Below are 20,317 nucleotides of genomic sequence, written 5' to 3'. Positions count from 1 at the left end.
ATCTGAGCATCCAGTCCTGCCGCAGCATTTTGACAAATGCTGACTATTAATCCATTGTTGATTTATTTTAATGCAATAAAAACAATGTAATAACCAAGTTGGGTCTTTAGTGACACTCCTCATAAAAGAGATCAGTTTCAATACAGCAAAAGGTCTCTTGGGAATTATGCTTTTGGCCTTAGAATGGTCAAATGGATCAAAGTAATGAAGTTAAAAGAGCTTAAGAAGTTATTGCCTGTCACCTGAGCTGAACTGCTGTGCTCAGTCTGGAGCTGCAGGAAATAGCTGAGCTCTCCTCTCAGGTACCTTGCACAGGCTCTGCTCCCCAGGATCTGACACTGCTCTGCCTCCTAATGAGCCAGGTTACCTCAGTAATTTCACAGAAAATCAAATATTTCTGGCATTTGGCACCTAAATGGATTTGACCAGGGCATGTGATGGAGGGGAGACAGAGATCAGAAATCTTTGGCTGGTTTGGGCTGGGAGAAACCTTAAAGCTCATCCAGTGCCACCCCTGCCATGGGCAGAGACACCTCCCACTGTCCCAGGCTGCTCCAAGCCCCAATGTCCAACCTGCCCCAGGGATCCAGGGGCAGCCACAGCTGCTCTGGGCACCCTGTGCCAGGGCCTCAGCACCCTCCCAGGGAACAATTCTTCCTCAATATCTAACTAAATGTATCCTCCTTCAGTTTAAAGCCATTCTCCCTTGTGCTGGGGCACAACAGAAAGGGGTAAGTTGTCCTTTTTCTTGACAGAGATCTCTTTTGTCATCCAGTGAGGCCCCATTCCCAGGCTGGACAAAGTAAACCAAGATTCTCCGACATTTTTATGTTCAATTAAGAGTGAAAATCAAGTGGTCTAGAGTGGAGCTGCTGCTCCAAGGGCAGCTGCCTCCTTTCTTCCCCCAGAACCGTGATCCTGACTCCCCCCTTTAGCCCAAGCATGGGAAGAGGCACACAGAGCCTCTCCAGCTAGAAGGGACCCTGAAGGATCATCAAGCCCCACTCCCTTGCAGGACTAGAATTAAATCCTATGATTGATCACATCCTCCAGACGTTTCTGGAGCTCTGGCAGCCTTGGTGCCACGACCACTTCCCCAGGGAGGTTGTGCCAGTGACCCACCACGCTCTCAGTGAGGAATTCTTACAAGAATATTTAAGGAGATAATTATATTCAAGAACATTGAAGAAAATAAAAGCAGACCCATTGGGTCAGATGAAGCTCCTGTTTCATGTCAGAAGATGATGCCCAAGGGAGAACACAACAACAGAGCAGGCACGAGACATTTTCCAAAATCCCTGCCCAGCCTCAAACCATTTTCAGTTCAAGGACTTTCCACTCCTGTAGGGTCAACTTTAATGTACATTTGGCAGACATAGGAGGAGTTGGATCCCATTTGTGTAGTGGCACACCATTAGCCCAGCCTTACTGGGGCACCTTTAAGCCACCTCTGTGGATTAATTGGTATTCTGGATCAATTAGCTGAGCACAGCCTGATTATTGCCTATATTGTTTAACCGTGATCCCATTACCCGCAATCAGGAAGGCGTTCCCTGCCCTGGGAGCTGAGAGCACTCGCTCTCCCCACGTTATTACAGAGCACCAGGGCCATCTGTCCAGGTGAGAGGATGTCTGACCCTGCTGCAGAGCCCGGCTCCGGCTGGAGCGCGGCACAAACAGGAGCAAGATTCATGGTGGCACAAACCCGAATGAGCACCACCAGAGGTAACACAGAGGTTACCCGACAGCTTTCCTTCCCAAAGCACTTTCCAAAGGGAATAACAAAGTTACAGTTAATGCAATAGTCGGTCCACACAGCTGAAAATAGCTCCTGACCCGGTACACAGGATTTGTCCAAGTCTCTGTCTTAGGTCACATAGGAAAGTCCACTCAATCAGCAGAATTTTAGGCTGGCGCTTTTTGGGCAGTTAAAATTGCTGAATTAGTTTATGGTTTAAAAAAAAGTATGCTAGGAAGTTATTTCGAGAGTGAAAGTGCAGCACTCAGAGGCCTTCCTCAGAAGTGAGCTAAACTTAGAGGGCCTGAGGTAGGAAGAGAAGTGAGTGACACCTCCATGGGACAGCTCCATCCTCTGGGGACCAGGCTCCTGGCTGCAATGCCTGGCCTGTCTTTAGGGGAAGGAAAAATGGAATAATTCCAGGCACCAGCTCTAAGTTAGAGACCCAATGCACTTAAAAATTTAGAGATTATTATGACCAAATAAAAACTTATTTCCTGTTAAAAAGGATAGTGGCAAGTGTTTCACATTCATTCTTCCTCCACAGACAAAAGGAAAAAAAAAAAAAAAAGAAACAGAACAGTCATGGACAGTCTCCCAAGGAAATTTAAATTGGTAAGTGCAAACCATCCAATACCAGTTTGGAATGTGTCCCTGCCTTCATACACTCCTGGTTGGGATGTCTCCCTGTGTCTCTTCCTTTATCCACTCCAGTTTGGGATGTGTCCCACTGTCCCTGCCTTCATCCACACCAGTTTGGGATATATTCCTTTGTCCCTGCCTTAATCCACTCCAGTTTGGGATGTATCCATGTGTGCCTGTCTTCATCCACACCAGGTTGGGATGTGTCGCAGTGTCCCTGTGTCCCTGCCTTCATCCACAAGAGTTTGGGATGTGTCCCCGTGTCCCAGTGTCCCTGCCTTCACCCACTCCAGTTTGGGATGTGTCCCAGTGTCCCAGTGTCCCTGCCTTCACCCACTCCAGTTTGGAACGTGTCCCTGTTTCCCTGCCTTCACCCACTCCAGTTTGGGATGTGTCCCAGTGTCCCTGCCTTCACCCACTCCAGTTTGGAACGTGTTCCTGTGTCCCTGCCTTCATCCACTCCAGTTTGGGATGTGTTCCTGCGTCCCAGTGTCCCAGTGTCCCTGCCTTCATCCACACCAGTTTGGGATGTGTTCCTGTGTTCCTGTGTCCCTGCCTTCATCCAAACCAGTTTGGGATGTGTCCCACTGTCCCTGCCTCCATCCACACCAGTTTGGGATGTGTTCCTGTGTCCCAGTGTCCCAGTGTCCCAGTGTCCCAGTGTCCCAGTGCCCCTGCCTTCATCCACACCAGTTTGGGATGTGTTCCTTTGTCCCTGCCTTAATCCACTCCAGTTTGGGATGTATCCATGTGTGCCTGTCTTCATCCACACCAGGTTGGGATGTGTCCCAGTGTCCCAGTGTCCCTGCCTTCACCCACTCCAGTTTGGGATGTGTCCCTGTGTCCCTGCCTTCACCCACTCCAGTTTGGGATGTGTCCCTGTGTCCCTGCCTTCACCCACTCCAGTTTGGGATGTGTCCCTGTGTCCCTGCCTTCACCCACTCCAGTTTGGGATGTGTCCCTGTGTCCCTGCCTTCACCCACTCCAGTTTGGGATGTCTCCCTGTGTCCCTGTGTCCCTGCCCGCCGCTCTGTGAGCTCTGGCTCTCCTGCTGTTTGTTTTGACTCTGCCTCGATGCTCGCGTGTGCCCGTGAGTCACCCGGGGCAGCTCTGGGCAGCAGCCGGGCTGGATCTGTTCAGCACGGATGAGAGGGGAGAGGTGTGAAGTGACTCACGGGGAGAGGAACGCGCTGAACTGGTTCTCAGGCTCAAGACCTCACAGTTAATCCTGCAACCCCGAAACATTCCGAGCAGAGGCAGGGAGTGCCCAGAGGGAAGGGTTTGCAGTTCTGGACTCTCCCGTGCACCACGTCCTGGCACACCTCATCCTTGATTTTACGGCAGGAAGAGTTATCTACGGCATCAACAGCCTCTTATTTACAGGACTTGGATGACACCCATCAAAAAAGGGCTTCAGGAGCGCTGGAAACAATACAGGTGTTCCACAATGACTGCTCTACATTGGAATAACCTGTATTTTTGTATTAATATTTCTTTCTTTAGCCACGATGACACTGAAGTGTCATTTTCACAAAAAAGACAAGTGAGATTCAAGCCCCTCTGTACTAACAGTGGGTTCTGAGGAGTACAAACACTGCTGGGTAAGCTCTGTGCCTGCAGCTAAACCATAAATGTCACATTTTTGAGCAATTTTGTGAGAAACAAGCAGGCTAAGAGAGTGCCCACCCTCACTGTGGGCTTAAAACTCACCGTGTTCATCTCCTGACATCAGCGCAGAGTCATCAAACAGAATCACAGAATGTGGAAGGGACTTTAAAGCTCATCCCATTCCACCCCTGCCATGGCAGGGACACCTCCCACTGTCCCAGGCTGCTCCAAGCCCCAGTGTCCAACCTGGCCTTGGGCACTGCCAGGGATCCAGGGGCAGCCACAGCTGCTCTGGGCACCCTGTGCCAGGGCCTGCCCACCTCCCAGGGAAGGATATTTTCTTAATATCTAATTTAAAGCATTTAAATCTAAATTTGTTATCGTATTTCCCTGAGGTACAGAAGGACAGTGTTGTCCCGTGGATTTGCTTTCCCTCTCAGGCTGAGCTGAGCTGCTGCTCCTTTGTCACCTGTGCTACATGGAACAACATTTTTTGTTCCAGTGTAAAATGCGACTCGCCGCAGTAAACTTGAGCATTGCATGCTTAACATCTTTCATGTTCTACACATGACAGTGAAACAAGACTAGAAGCTGTTTTAATCTAAAGGCTCTGGACCTACAGGATATAAGGGCAGGATGGCTGCCAGATCCCTGGCAGTGCCCAAGGCCAGGCTGGACAGGGCCTGGAGCAGCCTGGGACAGTGGGAGGTGTCCCTGCCATGGCAGGGGTGGCACTGGATGGGCTTTAATGTCCCTTCCCGGGATTCGGTGTACCGACCTCCAGACACTGTAATTAAAAACAAATCCAGACTCACAGCAGGGACCAAGGAGGAGAGCCTGTTTTGTCAAGAAGACACACGGAGCTGGATTGTCCCAGCCCAGGTGAATGGGGCAGCTTTGGGCCACATCCCTGGGTTTGGGCAGCCCCATTCCTGGCTCTGCACCATCCCACCGCTTCCCCAGGCAGTCCCACAGCACCACCTCCTTGGTTCTCAGTTCATGGACAAAAACACCCCATGCTCTAAAATACAGAAACCAAAACGAGCAGCAGTGGCTCCCAAGGGCTCCAGCAGCTCTGAGCCACCGCCCGTCCAGGATCCGTGTGTGCCACGGCCACTGTCACGGCAGCTCAATCTGCCACGTGTGAACAAACCTCACACTGCCAGCACTGCACCTTAAAAATTAGAGATTATCATGACCAAGTAAAAGCTGATTTCCTATTAAAAAGGAAATGCCTGCCCAGGGACACCAAGCAGCCGGGGTTAACAACAGAGCACATGGAAAGGAGCTGAAAACAAAACTCACACACGATTTGTACAGCAGGGATGGAGTTTATTAATCCAATCACTGGAACAGTCGCCCAGGGCTCACACAGGCCCGGCCCTGTGTACTTGGTGTGTGCTTCTCCCAGCACAGCACCGTGTCCACCACAGCTACCTTCACCTGGGCTCACAAGTCCCTGTGAACTCTGCCTACAACAGTAACACTGCCCTTGAGAACAGAAAATTCCCATTTTCCACGGAAAAGAGCTGTGCTGTCAATCACTGATCACAATTCAAGTATCACCCCAACACAGCACCAAATTAATCTGCTTTCTTGCACTCTGAGCTGACTTAATTACCTGGTCAGGTTATCAACAGGGATAAAGTCTCATGGAATTACAGGGTTTAGGCCAGGCATGGGGTCAGGTCAGTGGGGCAGTGATGGAGGAGCTCACAGGCCCTGTGCCCTCACACAGCAACAAGGGAAGAGGCCAGAAACCTGTGGGGGGAAAACAGCTGTTATTTCCTGTTGGAAATGATGTCACTTTCCTAACTAATTGTTTTAATTAATTGCAATCAGTGCCCACTTTCAGCTGGCACTAGTTACATTTCTTCACAGGCTCTTACTTTGATCATTAAATAACCAAAACCTCAAGTTTGCTAAAAGTAACCCTGCCAAGTTTCAATAAGCAAAGCCAAAGGGAGTTGGAGATTGGACATGTTAAATTTATGGCCCTTCAAGGGTGCTGGAGTAAGGAGAAAATGCAGAGGAGATTAAGGCCTGGAAAGCTGGAAGTTCCCTGACTGAGAAACACATTATAAAAGTAATAAAGTGATTAGCATGAAGAGTGAGAAATTAACAACGAAGAGCAGATAGGATGCTAAGTAATGAAGAGAATTATGTAACTTAGAGCCAATGAACATTAATTTGTTTGCTAAAAAATGTATAAATAAGTGAAAAAGTTTTATATCTGCGTTGGTGCAGAGGCTGGAACATTGTCAGCCACACGCTCCTGGCCAAGGTACAGTAATGGCTTACTCGCTAAGTGTCCAGACAGCATTAGAGAGAGTCTTACTGTTCCCAAGGATTTTGGAGGATCTTGGTAACCTTCCCACAGGAGCCAGCTCTGCCCCAGGGCTCCACCGGCTCCCCGTGCCCAGGCTGCCCCTGTGCCCTGGCTCTGCTCCCAGCCCCGACAGCCCCTCAGCCCCCACGAAACCGCAGTGACTGGGGTGTAACCACCTACACCTGAGCCTGTGCCTTCACCTACACCTGAGCCTGTGCCTTCAGCTACACCTGAACATGTCCCTTCACCTACACCTGAACATGTCCCTTCACCTACACCTGAGCCTGTGCCTTCAGCTACACCTGAGCCTGTGCCTTCACCTACACCTGAGCCTGTGCCTTCACCTACACCTGAGCCTGTGCCTTCACCTACACCTGAGCCTGTGCCTTCAGCTCCACCTGAGCCTGTGCCTTCACCTACACCTGAACCTGTGCCTTCACCTACACCTGAACCTGTGCCTTCAGCTACACCTGAGCCTGTGCCTTCAGCTACACCTGAGCCTGTGCCTTCATCTACACCTGAGCCTGTGCCTTCACCTACACCTGAACCTGTCCCTTCACCTACACCTGAACACGTCCCATCACCTATACCTGAGACTGTCCCTGTCCCATCACCTACACCTGAACATGTCCTTTCACCTACACCTGAACCTGTGCCTTCAGCTACACCTGAACCTGTGCCTTCAGCTACACCTCACCATGTCCCTTCACCTACACCTGAGCCTGTCCCTGTCCATTCAGCTACACCTGAACCCGTCCCATCACCTGCACCTGTCCCATCACCTGTCCCTGCCCCTACCCATACACCTGTCCCTCTCCCATCACCTGGCCCTACACCTACGCTTGTCCCTACACCTGCATCTACACCCACAGCTATGCCTGCCCCTATCCTGTTCATACTCCTGCCTCTCCTTCCTTCCCTTCCCGTCTCCTTCCCCTCTCCGGCCCGTCCCTCAGGGCGCCGCCGCCATTTCCCGCCGCCGTGCCGGGCCGCGGTGCGCGCCGGGAGCGGGCGGGGCGGCGGCGGAGCGCGGGCTGGGTACGGCCGGGCCGGGCCGGGATCGCCGGGTCCCGCCGAGATCCCCGGGGCCCTGAGGGGATCCCCCCTATCCCCGCGCCCCTGACGCCGCGTTTGCCTTGCAGGAGGCCCAGGATGGCGGAGAGACCGGAGGACCTGAACCTGCCCAACGCCGTCATCACCCGCATCATCAAGGAGGCGGTGGGTGCCGGGCCCCGCGGCCCAGCGGAGCGGGGCGTCTGGACACCCTGGCCCCGGGAGGTCCCGGCCTCTTGAGACCCCGGCGCCGGGAGATCCTGGCCCCGGGAGGCCCCGGGCTCTGACCCGAGCCGTGTCCCCGCCCGCGGGGCTCTGCTCTGGGCTGTCGCCGCTCGGTACCGGGGCTGCAGCACTCGCAGCAGTGTCCCAAGGGATGCTCCACCAGTGCAGCTCGGCGGCAGCGCAGCTCCTGTCAGAACCAGGGCCCCCCAAAACCTCAGCACACAGTCCATGTTTATTTAAAAATCCGGAGTAGTTCCCAGTGGTTAATTTAGTACGTTTGGTCTGGAGCTGTGAGGTGTGGCTGAGTGGATCTGGGCCTGGCAGGCGTGTGGGGAGCTGGATGGTCACAGCATGAGTTACCTGGAGACAGTGGCCAGACCCCAAACTCCAGTCACTGGGCTTCTGCTCAGTTCCGTGCCTTTGAGGGACACATTCCTACTGCCCTTGCTTCCAGCTGAGAGCAGAGCTCCTGTGACAGCACCCCAGAGCAGTTCCCAGTTCTTCTGAGCCCTCTGAGTGCCTTAACAAACTGACACATGAATTATGCGAGTTTAAGTAGATTTTAGCAGCTGCTGGTAAAAGTTGGGTTTGTTTTTCAGCTTCCTGATGGAGTCAATATTTCCAAAGAAGCCCGGAGCGCGATCTCCCGAGCAGCGAGTGTGTTTGTGCTGTATGCCACATCATGGTAAGGACTTGGTGCAGCAGTCACTGGGGCACTTGATTGATAATTCACCTCGGCTGGCATGGGGACTCTTTCACAGTGCTGGTTTCTGTACTGTCTGTTGATACAAATAAACCAGTCTGCCAGGCTGCAGTAGGTGGGTTTAGACTGCCCAGAGCAGCCCATGGGGAGGTAGCTGGGCTCTGGACACAGCCATGTCCCAAAACCAGGGGTCCCAAACTGCCATTGACCTTAGAGAGTGGCTGCAGAGCCCCCCTGGCAAAGGCAGGAGTACTTGACTCACTTTCAGGCTCTTCATCACGAAGCTGTGTTAGGGCAAGAGCTGCCACAGAGGACACAGTCACATTTTTGGGGTGGCTTGGCATATTCTCTGTAGGCAGTCACTTCTCTAGTGTCAGGTGCTTCCAGGGCTGTGTGGAACTCTCACAGCCAAGGTTCAGGCTTTTTCCTTCTCCTGCTTGTAGAAAAGGTCTGTGCAAGCAGAAACTAACGCTGTGGGAAAGCACAGACAGCCAATGTAAACAGAAATGTCTCAAACCTCCTTTAGTAAATGATTAAAAAAACCCTTATATGTTTAGGGTTTATTAAGTTGTGTATGACTTTAATAAACAAGATGGAATTGCTAACCGTTCCCAATTACCTCTCTTTTTGGTTCTGCCTAGTGCAAATAACTTTGCCATGAAGGGGAAGAGGAAAACCCTGAATGCTGGGGACGTGCTCTCTGCCATGGAGGAGATGGAGTTCCAGAGATTTGTGGCCCCTCTGAAGGAATCCCTGGAAGGTACCGTGCTCTGTGGGTGTCCAGGGGCTCTGAGAGGCACCAAGTCCTGTTTTCCTCGAACGCTGGACAAGCAACACTTATTGCCTGTCTTGTTTCTCTTCTCTTTGCCCAGCATCCTACACTGCAGTTTGCCTGGGGAATAACTAATGTGCACCTTAACGGGACTGGGATAACATTATTGCACAACTGATGAGGATTGAGAAAGTCTCATCTGCTCTCACTCCCCTATTATGTTTATCTAAGGAAAGCCGTAGGTGCTGCCTGTAAATGTGACCTTCTGCATCCTTTTCAGCATTTTTCTGCTGAAATTTAACCTGATTTCCTATGGAGCTGCTCAGCACAGCTCAGCTCGTAGGGTGAGTTGTGCTCTGAGTTCCCTGCTCCCCTCGAAAGCCGGGAGAGCAAGTGGACATTGGACCTCAGCCACTGACCTGTCCATGCCAGCGCCGAGCCCTCACTGCTCCCTCTCCTCCAGTTTACAGGCGTGAGCAGAAAGGAAAGAAGGAGGCCAGGAAAGATAAAGACAAGAAGACAGACTCGGAGGAGCAAGATAAGAGCCGAGAGGAGGACAATGATGACGATGATGAAAGAATGGAGGAGGAAGAACAAAACGATGAGGAAGAGGTGGACAACTGAGCTCGCTCGTGGGCAGGGCTGGGGTGTGGTCAGAGGGATATAAACGCTGTAAATCGACCTTCCTGTGTCCCCTCGTTTCCATTAGAGCTTTGTACTGCCCCTCTGTGGCCTGTCCCTTTTGGCCTCCTAACTTGTACATAAAGGACTCAGCTGAAGCTTTTCCCCTGGCCAGGTGGCGCCTCCCTGTGCCTGGGGGCCTTTGGCCCTCCCCAGGCTCTGGGCAGGTGCTGCCTGGGCTTCTGATGCTGGGCTGGCTCTGAAAGAGAGGAAAAAAGAAGTGGTGGGTGCTCAGTGCAGAAACTGGCCAGGAGAGCATGAGACACTTGAATATGAGGGGCTGAATCCAGTAGATCATTAATAGATCACTTCTGGGGTGTAGAACATAGGAGATGATGTCCAGAGGCTTGGAAGCTGCACATTGAAGCTTTTGATCCAAGTCAGTTGGTTTTTTTTCCCCCTTTGTTTCCTTGCATCCTGGCTGTGCCTTCTCTCCCTGCTGTACTGTGACAGTGACACTGTGTCCTTCAGCCTGAGCAGCAGCACAGCGTGGCTGTACAGGCACCACGAGTTCACTCACTGACTCACCCAAACTAACCCAAATCCGAAAAACCCGCAGTGCTGACGGCATAAACCGTACACTGAAAGTGTCTTCGAGAGCCTTGAGAGACAAAAAGGAGACTGATTTAAAATCTGAAGCGCAATGAGAAGCTAGAATGAGGAGCAGGGCTGAAAACAGGTGGCTTTGTGCAGTGCTGGGGGTGTGACAGGTCAGTGGTGGCACTGGGGTCTGGTGGTCTCACTGGTCCCCCTGCAGCAGCAGCAGCAGCAAGCTGAGGGGTGGTAGAACAGAGTGGTGAGTCGTGGTGGTTGTTTTTTCCCCTTTTTCTAGTTGCAATGAGCTAATTCCACCCAAGGTCCCTCTGTAGCCTTTGCTGGTCATTCCAGAACACGGATGCCTTTGGGAGGGCAGCAGGAGCAGCGTGTGCCCACCCTGGGGCCCACGTGGTGTCAAAAAAGTCTCCTGCAAGAAAGATGGGTTGAGAGAAGCTGTTGGTATCCCTTGTGCTAATGTAAGCTTGTGCTTTTCCACTTGAAATCTTAGTTCTGATGCCCTTCTCCCTCAGAAAGTTTGAGGTATATTTAAAACCCCCGAGTTTTGATGATGTGCAGTTTTAAAATAGCACTTGTGAGGAATCTTGGATCCTTTCCACCAAAACGTGGTGGCAGCTACCCACAAGAACCACCCTGCCTTCCTGCTTTTCTGGCACACTGGATTTTCACATGCACACAAGCCCAGCTTCTGAAAAGAACTGAACCAACACAGATTTTCTGCTGTCTAGTTTCTGCTGGCATTCAGTCAGGCTATGGAAAGCCTGAGCTGATGATGTGTTCCCAACATCTCTCATAAACACCCACCTTCCAGCTCTTTTCCTCTTTTTTTTTTTCCCTCTTCAGCACATATCTGGGGTGCATATTCCGGAAGGGAATGAGATCTAAATAAAAGCCAGATTTTTTTTTACAGAAATGGAGTCTCGTATTTCGGTCAGTTATAAAATGGGCAGGCTGTGGTTGTGTAAGTGGGGTGGGAGCATGCTGCCAAGGCAGCAGAAATGCTCTGGGAAATGGTTTCTGGAGCAGTTGACGTGGAGGAGGATGAGGGGAGGATGAAGGCTGCTGCAGCCTGGCAGGGAGGGAGGGAAGAATGGTGGAGACTGGAAAGAATGAGGGGATTTTCAGGTTGCTGATGTTTGCGGGGAGAAGGAGCCTTCAGCTCACCCTCACTCCAGGGAGAGGTTGTAGGCTGGGGGGAAGATCCAGGATCTGGATCCAGGATTTTTCTGCACTGGATCGAGCCAGAAAATGATGCTTTGGTGGGGGAACTGCAGAATGTCCTGCACTAAACCTGATCCTGGCATCTCCCCTGCTCTGAGGGACCAAGGCAGGGGTCTGGGCTTCCCTGGGCCTGGCAGAGCCCCAGCACCCCAAAACCCTGCTCCACACTACCACAGCCTCTCAGTCGTGCTCCTTGAACCAAACACTCCAGCACTCCAAACCCTCACAGCACCCCAATGTCCTGCCCCAGCCACTCCAGAATCCTAAAACCTGGCTCCAGATCCTCCCACAGCACCCTAAAACCGGACTTCATAGACCTCCAACACCCCAAAACCTGGCTCTGGGTCCTGCACCACCCCAGAGCTTTGTTCCAGCCTTCATGAACCCCCAAAACCTGCCTTCTGGCCCCCCACAGCACCCCAAAGCCCTGCTCCATGGCCCCAGAACCCCAAAACCTGGCTCTGACTCCCCCCGCAGCACCCCCAAACCGGGCTCCAGGTGCCCCTACAGCACCCCGGACCTGGATCGCTCGGCCCCAGCACCCCGAGGCCGTGCCCACGTCCCCCGCGGGCGGATCCCTGCTGCCGACCCCGCGTTCCCGCTCCGCCATGGCCCCGCTCCCCCGCGCCCCTTTCCCGCGCTGCGCCGCGCGAGACTTCCCGCCAGCCCCTCCGCGCGGGGCGGGGCCATGCTAATTAGGGGCGTGGTTACGCAAATCGCGCGGGCGCTGTGGCACGGCCGGAGCGAGCGCTGCGATCGGTGAGTGCCGGGACCGGGATCGGGATCGGGAACCGGACCGGGAACGGGGCTGGGAGCGGGCACCGGAGCTGGGGCCGGGGCGTCCGCTCCTCCTCCGGTCCCCGACCTCGGCCCCTTGCGGGGCTGCCGGGGAATGACTCCAGGAACGGGGCCCGGCCGCGCTTGGCTGCAGGCAGGAAGGGCAGCCCCGGGTAATGCAGAAAGGACAACCCAGGTTTTGCTCAGTTTTGCTTCGTTTTTGCTCCGTTTTTGCTCGGTAGCCGTGGCAACGGCGTGGGACGCACCGAATAGCGTGTGATGCTGCGAACTGGCGTCGGTCCCGAGCTCCCGCTTGTCCTGGGGTGTAATTCCAGACCCCTGAGCATCCCCGTTCCCACCCTGGAGAGGGAAACCTGCCCTAACAACTTGACCTTCTTAGGTAGCTCTTAATTAACCCTGGAATAGCTTGGCTTTCGTTAGTGGCTGTGAATTAACCCACAGCTCCGTTGTCTGCCTGGGGAGCTCCACTTTCCTAGAACACCCCGGGCCGTCCCCAGTGTGGTTTTGGGAGTTGCGTGTCCCTGGGATTTAGCTAAATAGTTGTGCTCACGTCTGAGGCCACGTGCGCTTGTGTGTCCTGCAATGCTGGAACACCTCCTGCTGCCAAGATGGGACGAGAGGGAACGAACACTCCCAGCTCCAGGGGGGCTGTCGGGAGCCGGGTCTGGCTCCAGCCCATCCCCGAAAATTGTCCCTTCGGTGCCGGTGCCAAGGGCCGGCGTGTGCCGGTTCTCCCGTTGGGAAGAGAGAGCAGCGAGGCGCCCGGGCAGTGCCGCGGGCACGGGCTGGGCACGGCTGCGGCTTCGGGCGCTGCGGCTTCGGGCGCTGCGGCTTTGGACCGGTCCCAGTGCGAAGGAGCAAAGGTGAAGCCGCTCTGCTGCCGACCTGTCCTTGAACTCCTCCGGTGCGCGCAGAGCAGGGAGCTTTAGAAAGACAGGTTTGGGCCTTGGATGTTGAGGAAAGGTTAATCTGCTCTGCCGGGAGCCCTGCGGGATCTCGGAGGAGCAGCCCCGGCCCGCGGCGCTGCGGGTGGCGCAATGTCCCCATTGCACACTCGCTCCGCGGCCCTGCCCTCCTTCCCCGATGTCCCCGGCTGTGCCAGACCGGTGCCCTCGTCCCACCGGGTGCCCTGCGTGGGCAGCAGCTTGTCCTGGACGTGGGGCTGGGAAGGAGGACCCGGCCCGGCAGCCTGGGACCCACCCGTGCCGCTCTTATCTTGGCACTGCAATCCCACCCGCTCCCGTCTCCTCCTCCTCCGGAGCGCGGTTTCTGGAGCTGCGGCCTCTATCTGTCCCGTCCAGTCAGGTGCCTCTGGTCCCACTCGGCCCCCTCCCGTCCCTCTGCTGGGATTAACCGTTTAAAGCATTTTTTGGATTCTCGAGGTGCGTTTTGTTCACTGAGCCCTTTGTTTGCCATTGCCTGGAGCCCTGCCTGGGGCCAGGCGCCGGCTGGAGCTGCCAGCCCCGGTTCACCGCGGGCCGTCCCCTTCCCTGGAGTAAGGACTGCGGCGGCAGCGTTCCAAGCGCTAAAAATGACTTGCCAAAGGATGCCATGACACTGCCAGTGTGCCTGTCAGCTGATCTGCATCCCCCACGAGGACCACCTGATGTTTTTATTTGGGGTTTTTGTATGTGAAAGCCTCTAAGCAAGAGGGGCCTTTCCTCATCCCCAAGCAGAAGCAATTCCTTGGGGTGTGAGAGGCTCAGTTCCAGCCCTGGACTGAACACAATTCCCCTTTGTTCCAAGTGTCCTGTGCACTGGGGTGCTCTGACAGAGTCTGGCTCCATATTAGAACATCTTAAGGGTCTTGAGTGTGTAAAATAGGTGAAACACCCCATATTAAAGGTTTTCCAGAAGACCTGAGCCATCTCCTGCCCAACTCTTACCGGCTGGCGTCAGGGTGCCAGTGTAAAACTTTGTCTCCTGTATTCTGTGCTGGGAGCTGTCTCCTGTATTCTGTGCTGGGAGCTGTGCCTGCAGAGACTCTGATCCCACTCTGTTCTCCGGAGAGAGTTTGGATGCAGGCTGGGGTCAGCACGGTTTACCGCCTGGGGAATCCTCCTGGGATGGGACCAAGGCTGCTCCCCTGAGATGGGTCCCATCCTCCTGCTGTTCCATCTCCCTAGAGAAGCCAAGCCCTGCCCTGCCCAGGATAGTCACAGGAATCCACTAGCTCTTTCAGAATCCTGTCTCAGCTCTGCTCCTGCCCACCTCCCTCAGGCTCCAGCTCCCAAAAATCCACGCTCTTCCGCAGGAACTTTGCTTTGTCTCCCAGGGCACCTGAGCTCCTCTGCACAGGGTGTTCAGGGGATGTAGCCCTGTGTGAGCAGCCAGAAGTGCCTGGAGCTGCTCTGCACAAACAGTCCCTCGCTGGGGTTGTGCAGCTGTTCCTCTGCACTGCAGCCAAACACCTCGTCCCAGGAGAGCTCCCTTCCCACGGCCCCTTCCATCACATCACCAGCAGCACGGTGCTGGGAATTGAGCCCTCATGGAAGTGTAATTCTTAATGATCTGATCACAGAGTTACTACTAGATCTGCTAGAGAATAAAGTATTGCTACAGAACAAGCCTCCACCATGAGATAGCTAACGATTGATTTATGTGTGAGTTTTGTTATCTCTGAAATCAGTTTTGCCCAACTCCACGGTTTTCATTATCCAGCAGTAAGTGACCACTGGAGTTGTGTAACTGTGAGTTGTGATAGATTTAGAGCCCTGGATGGTCCCGTGCCTCTCTCCTCCAGTGCCCCTCCTCTTCTGTAACTGCACCTTCACGCTGCAGCCATAAATATGTGGTGCTGCACGGAATCATGGAATGGTTTTGGGTTGGAAGGCACCTTAAAGATCACACAGAGCAGCTCTGTATCCTCTCCATACAAAAACTGTGCCAAACAATTTCTCAGCGCTAAGGAAAAGTAAAATGAATGAAAAATGACCCTCTTGGGGCTCAGGGAAAGGAGCCTGCAGAGGATGAACGTGGTTCTGCTGGGGGAAGTTGTCAGTGGCTGGAAATGGGGGTTTTGTACACAGAACTGGGAGGTTTGTGGGGAGGAGTCACTGATGCCCCTGTTAATGGGAAGGGCCCTGCTGTGAGTGCTGATGGGGGTCCTGCAGCACCCCAGGGTGCCCGGGGTAGGTGCGGCGGAGGTGCCTGGGCTGCAGCTCATGGCCTGGCATGGGATGGGAAAGGGTCAGTGCTGCGGTGGCTGCCTGGATCCCAGCCCCTCCTCACGTGTGCCAAGAGCAGCAGCTGACCAGGGTTTGTTCTGGTGTTTCAGAGTCTCCTTGCCTGACAGCAGAGCCCACCATGCAGGCAGACTCCGTTCTCCACAGCGGCTACTTCCACCCCGTGCTGCGCTCCTGGCAGTGCACGGCCACCACCTTCGATGCCTCCAACCTCATCTACCCCATTTTTGTCACGTGAGTGAGCCCCAGCTCTCGGGTCAGGGATGGACCTGGCTCAGGGGGACTGGCTGGGCCCATCCCTGCAGCCCCCTGAGCTCTTCAACAGGTTCAGAGTTCCTGTGGACGAGTCTGGGAGTGAGGCGTCCTTCCCACACCAGTGCTCATGTCTCTGTCCCATCCACCTCCCACAGTGACAGCCCTGATGCCGTGGAGCCAATTCCCAGCCTTCCTGGACAAGCCAGGTATGAATCCAGCCCCCAGTCGCTGCTGTGCCCTGTGTCTGGGGAGGGTTCATTTATGCCCTGAGCATGAACCAGGTGGAGGCTTCCAGCCCCCTGGTTCCTGCTTTGGAGATCTCCCAACATCAGGCAAAGTGGGAAGGTTCATCCATGAAGGGAGTGGAAGGAATCATGCAGGGAATGCTGGAAAAGCAGGAGGGACAGCACCAGGGTCTGGCTCTGTCCCAGAGCACTCCCAGGCTGTGCGGGCTGGGCACAGGGGGAGGCTGGAAGTGACCAGGGTTTCCAGCAGCAGCCAGAAAACCTCTGCAAGGACGTGGGATCTGGTCCTGCCGTGGATCCCCCTGGACTGGCAGCTCCCCTCCGCATCTGCTGCCACATTAGCAGAGCTTTGGGCAGGGGTGCTGTGATGGAAAGTGGGCTGGATCTGCACCAGGGACACCAAGATAAGGGATCCAAGGGCAGGGCATGCCCATCCCTCCAGAGCAGTGTCCATGCCGGGCAGATAGCGCTCCTGGAGCCCCAGATAAGGGCTCAGATTGTTCCTCCCAGTGTTCAGGCAACACCCCCCCTGTGCCTCCTGGCACTGCCTGGTGATGCTGGATTGCTCACAGGGCAGTGTCCCAGCCCCAGGGCGGCTCTCCCCAGGGAGCAGGTCTGGGTGCCTGGCAGCTGCTTCCCTTTGCCCTGCTCAGGTATGGAATGAACAAGCTGGAGGGGATCCTGCGGCCTCTTGTTGAAGATGGCCTCAAGTGTGTGCTCATCTTTGGGGTGCCCAGCAAGGTCCACAAGGTCAGTGCACGTGTGTGGGGGTGCTGGCACAGCCACAGGGCTGTCAGAGCAATGTGGGGCAGGGTGGGGGGTGATCCCCTGATCAAACAGGAGCAGTTCAGGGTCTCTGGCTGTGATTACAGCCCACTCACCACAGCAGATGGGGATGAGAAATTGCAGTGGCACCCAGAAAGTCCCCAGAGCTCTGCAGGTGGCCCCAAAACCTGCCCTCGCTGCCCATCACCCTTTTCCCTCAGTGGGGTGAGGGACCATCCAGCCTTACAGGGTCCCACAGTTCAGGAAATGCTTCCTGGGCAGAGCTGCTGCCACGGAGGAGCCGGTGGGAAGTGTCAGCTGTGCATGCTGAGGTGTTTCTGCCCTCACAGGATGAGAGAGGCTCTGCTGCTGATGCCGAGGGCACTCCTGCCATCCAGGCCATCGTGAAAATCCGCTCCACCTTCCCGGAGCTGCTGATTGCCTGCGATGTCTGCCTGTGCCCGTACACCTCACATGGGCACTGTGGTGAGCACGGGCCACGGGGCTGGGCTGTCCTCTGGGCCTTCTCCTGCCTCTGGGAGCCTCTGGGATTTGCCATCTTCTGCTGAGAGCCTGGCCAGCTCCTGCTCCAAGACTCCTGTTCTGGTGTAGTTGATCCTGGATGACTTCTCCTGGGTTTTGACCACAGGGTGGGAGGCACGGGGGGTTCAGACCCTCCCTCAGGCCCCCTGAATCTGAGGACCCCTCCGTGTCTCCCATCTCTGCCTTCCCCAAAGCATCCACATGCTGTGTCCAGTCCCCAGAAGGCTCCTGGTCCTTATCACATCAAGTTCCCACTGCTGCCCTGAACACCTCCACAGCTTGTCCCCAGAGCCCCACTCCCCTGGGCACCAGCTGTCCCTCCCCTGTGTAACCCCAGGTTTGTCTCCCAGGCATCCTTCGGGAAGATGGCACCATCCAGAACGAGCTCAGCTGCCAGCGGCTGGCGGAGGTGGCGCTGGCTTACGCCAAAGCAGGTGGGGAGCCCCGGGCAATGCCCCCCCAGTTTGGCTCTCACAGAGCCGCCCCTCTGGCGTTGGGCAGACCCAAAAGCAGCCTGGGGCTGGCTCCGAGTGGGAGTGCTCCCCTGCCCTCCCCACGTTGCTCAGGCAGCACCTCAGCCTCGGGTGCTTCCCGGCAGCGCTGTCCTGTCCGTCCCTGCAGGCTGCCACATCGTGGCCCCCTCGGACATGATGGACGGGCGCATTGCAGCCATAAAGCAGGCGCTGATCTCCAACGACCTGAGCAACAAGGTGAGCCAGGGAGCTGCGTGTGCCACAGGCACGAGCCACATCCACGGAGGCAAGCGGCAGAGGGGCAAACCCCCCTTGGCGCCACGGGCATTGCCCTGCCCCGGCACACACAGGGTCAATGTCCATGGCTGGGCCCAGGCATGGTGAGGCGCCAGACCTCTGGCAGGGGGAGGATAAAGCAGTGGGAGGGAATCTCTCCTGTCCCAGCACTGGGATGTGGCCCTGAGCTCCCAGCCCTCACGGCCCCTCTCTGCTCTGCAGGTGTCGGTGATGAGCTACAGCGCCAAGTTTGCTTCGTGCTTCTATGGCCCCTTCAGGTGGGTCTGTCCCTCAGCCAGGTGTGCCCAGCTGGGGCCAGGCTGCCTGGGAGTGCCTTCCTAGGGAGTTACTTGGGAAAGGGGCTTGCCCAGAGCCTGGGCTGCACATGGGGCCACACTGGTCACTTTGCAGCACCCTGCTCCTACTCCTCCATGCAAAAAGGACACAAATGTACCTTGTCCAGGAGAGGCTGGCTGCTGGGAAGGTCACTGGAAGGGTGATCTTCCATCCCGGCCCTTCACCTGCTCGGGTGCTGGTGGCAAGGCAGGCAGAGAGGGAGCTGCCTGCAGCTTCCAGGAGCAGTCTGGGGTCACAGGAGTCAGTGTTGCCCACAGGGTGACTTCAGGGACAAGCCTAGTTTAGTCAGCTGTTAGACCTTGTCCCAAGGACCGCCTGACCCTGGCAGGGTAACCCAGAGGAACCTACCTTGGAAAAGAGCCTGACACAATTTTACCCACTCTGAGCATGGGGAGGGCAGTGGGTGTTGAAACAGCTCCCAGGGCCAGCCTGGGCCTGTAGGACCTCCCAGAGCAATCCCTGGCTGCTGAACTGCATCAGGAGTGCCCCTTTTTCTGGCTCCGTGACTCAGATGCTTGTCCTGGCCTGTCCTCGTGTTTCTGAAGCTGTACGAGGTGGGAGGCAGGGGTTCCTCACCCCCTGCCCTCTGCCCCTCTGCAGGGACGCGGCGCTGTCCAAACCTGCCTTTGGAGACCGGCGCTGTTACCAGCTGCCCCCGGGCGCCCGGGGCCTGGCCATGCGTGCTGTGGTGAGTGTGGGGCGTGGGGCTATGGCTGTGGGGCAGGACACCCTCAGTGGGGTGAGTGCAGGCTGTGGGGTTATGGCTGTGGGGCAGGACACCCTCAGTGGGGTGAGTGCAGGCTGTGGGGTTATGGCTGTGGGGCAGGACACCCTCAGTGGGGTGAGTGCAGGGGTGTGGAATTATGGAGTGGGACACCTTCACATGGGGCCTGGGTGATTGCACCCTGCAGGGTTTGGGGAGAACAAGATGTTGGGAGGCAAATGGTCAGAGGCTTCCCCTTCCATGAGCCAAAGAAACACGGGGCCCATCGGCCAGGCAGAGCTGGTGCCAGTGTGTGCCCGAGGACTGAGCACTGGGAGCTGTGCAGTTGCTGTCCCCATGCCCTGCTGTGCTTGGGGTGTCATGTGCAGGGACACAAAGCCATCAGCTCTCCCCAGGCACCACCTGTGTGGTGAGGGGAGCATCAGCCACCTCGGCCATGAGGGGCTCAAAGCCTCCTGTGATCCCTCCTGGGGAAAACAACCACCGGCTCCAAACTCCTGAGGAACAACAAGCTGTTCTTGTCCCCGCGCTGCCGCGGCAGGACCGGGACGTGCGGGAGGGCGCGGACATGCTGATGGTGAAGCCGGGGATGCCCTACCTGGACCTCGTGAGGGACGTCAAGGCTCGGGTGAGGACCTGCCTGGCAGGGAGGGCTCTGGGCAGGGGCTGTGGGTCCTGTGCGCCAGGACGGGCGCTGCAGGATCGTGGCTGTGCGGGGCGGGCAGGGCGCGGGCGGGCCGGGCTGTCCCCGCCGCTGACGCGCTCCCGCAGCACCCCACGCACCCGCTGGCCGTGTACCACGTCTCGGGGGAGTTCGCCATGCTGTGGCACGGGGCGCAGGCCGGCTCCTTCAGCCTGGAGGCGGCGGTGCAGGAGGCGATCACGGCCTTCAGGCGCGCAGGTGAGGCTGCGACCCCCGTGTCCCCTCTCTATCCCCCGAGTGCCCCCGGGGCCGGTTCCAGCGTCTCGTCTCTCCGCAGGGGCCGACATCATCATCACCTACTTCACACCGCAGCTGCTGCGCTGGCTGCGGGAGAAGGCGGGCCGGCACTGAGTGCGGCCATTGCGGCCCGGGCGTGTTCTCCGGGGTGGGAGGGAATTCCGGGGTGGGCGGGTTTTCCGGAATGGGCGGGTTTTCCGGAATGGGAGGGAATTCCGGCTTGGGAGGG

General features: G+C 56.1%; 2 protein-coding genes across 3 annotated transcripts; both read left to right on the top strand.

Moving 5' to 3' along the window:
• Positions 1-7,217: 7,217 nt before the first annotated feature.
• POLE3 (DNA polymerase epsilon 3, accessory subunit) lies at positions 7,218-11,219 on the top strand. Of its 2 annotated transcripts, none has more exons than XM_040083662.2 (5): positions 7,218-7,311; positions 7,460-7,535; positions 8,195-8,280; positions 8,940-9,058; positions 9,534-11,219. In XM_040083662.2, the coding sequence occupies exons 2-5, from the start codon at positions 7,470-7,472 to the stop codon at positions 9,692-9,694; spliced, it is 432 nt and encodes a 143-aa protein (XP_039939596.1). In that variant the 5' UTR covers positions 7,218-7,311; positions 7,460-7,469; the 3' UTR covers positions 9,695-11,219. The 2 variants fall into 2 exon arrangements, with proteins under 2 accessions (XP_039939596.1, XP_039939595.1); XM_040083661.1 differs by lacking the exon at positions 7,218-7,311 and adding an exon at positions 7,323-7,355.
• A 1,003-nt stretch (positions 11,220-12,222) lies between these two features.
• ALAD (aminolevulinate dehydratase) lies at positions 12,223-20,262 on the top strand. The gene is made up of 12 exons (XM_040083664.1): positions 12,223-12,286; positions 15,603-15,744; positions 15,921-15,971; positions 16,664-16,760; positions 17,126-17,261; positions 17,669-17,752; positions 17,940-18,028; positions 18,290-18,345; positions 19,025-19,112; positions 19,690-19,776; positions 19,920-20,049; positions 20,129-20,262. Exons 2-12 carry the CDS (start codon positions 15,632-15,634, stop codon positions 20,200-20,202), a joined length of 1,005 nt encoding a protein of 334 aa, XP_039939598.1. The 5' UTR covers positions 12,223-12,286; positions 15,603-15,631; the 3' UTR covers positions 20,203-20,262.
• Positions 20,263-20,317: the final 55 nt, after the last annotated feature.

This window comes from Hirundo rustica, chromosome 20, assembly GCF_015227805.2.
Source record: "Hirundo rustica isolate bHirRus1 chromosome 20, bHirRus1.pri.v3, whole genome shotgun sequence".
NCBI classification, from domain to species: Eukaryota; Metazoa; Chordata; class Aves; order Passeriformes; family Hirundinidae; genus Hirundo; species Hirundo rustica.
The sequence above is the reverse complement of the archived record's forward strand: the minus strand, read 5'-3'. Positions and strand labels throughout refer to the sequence as shown.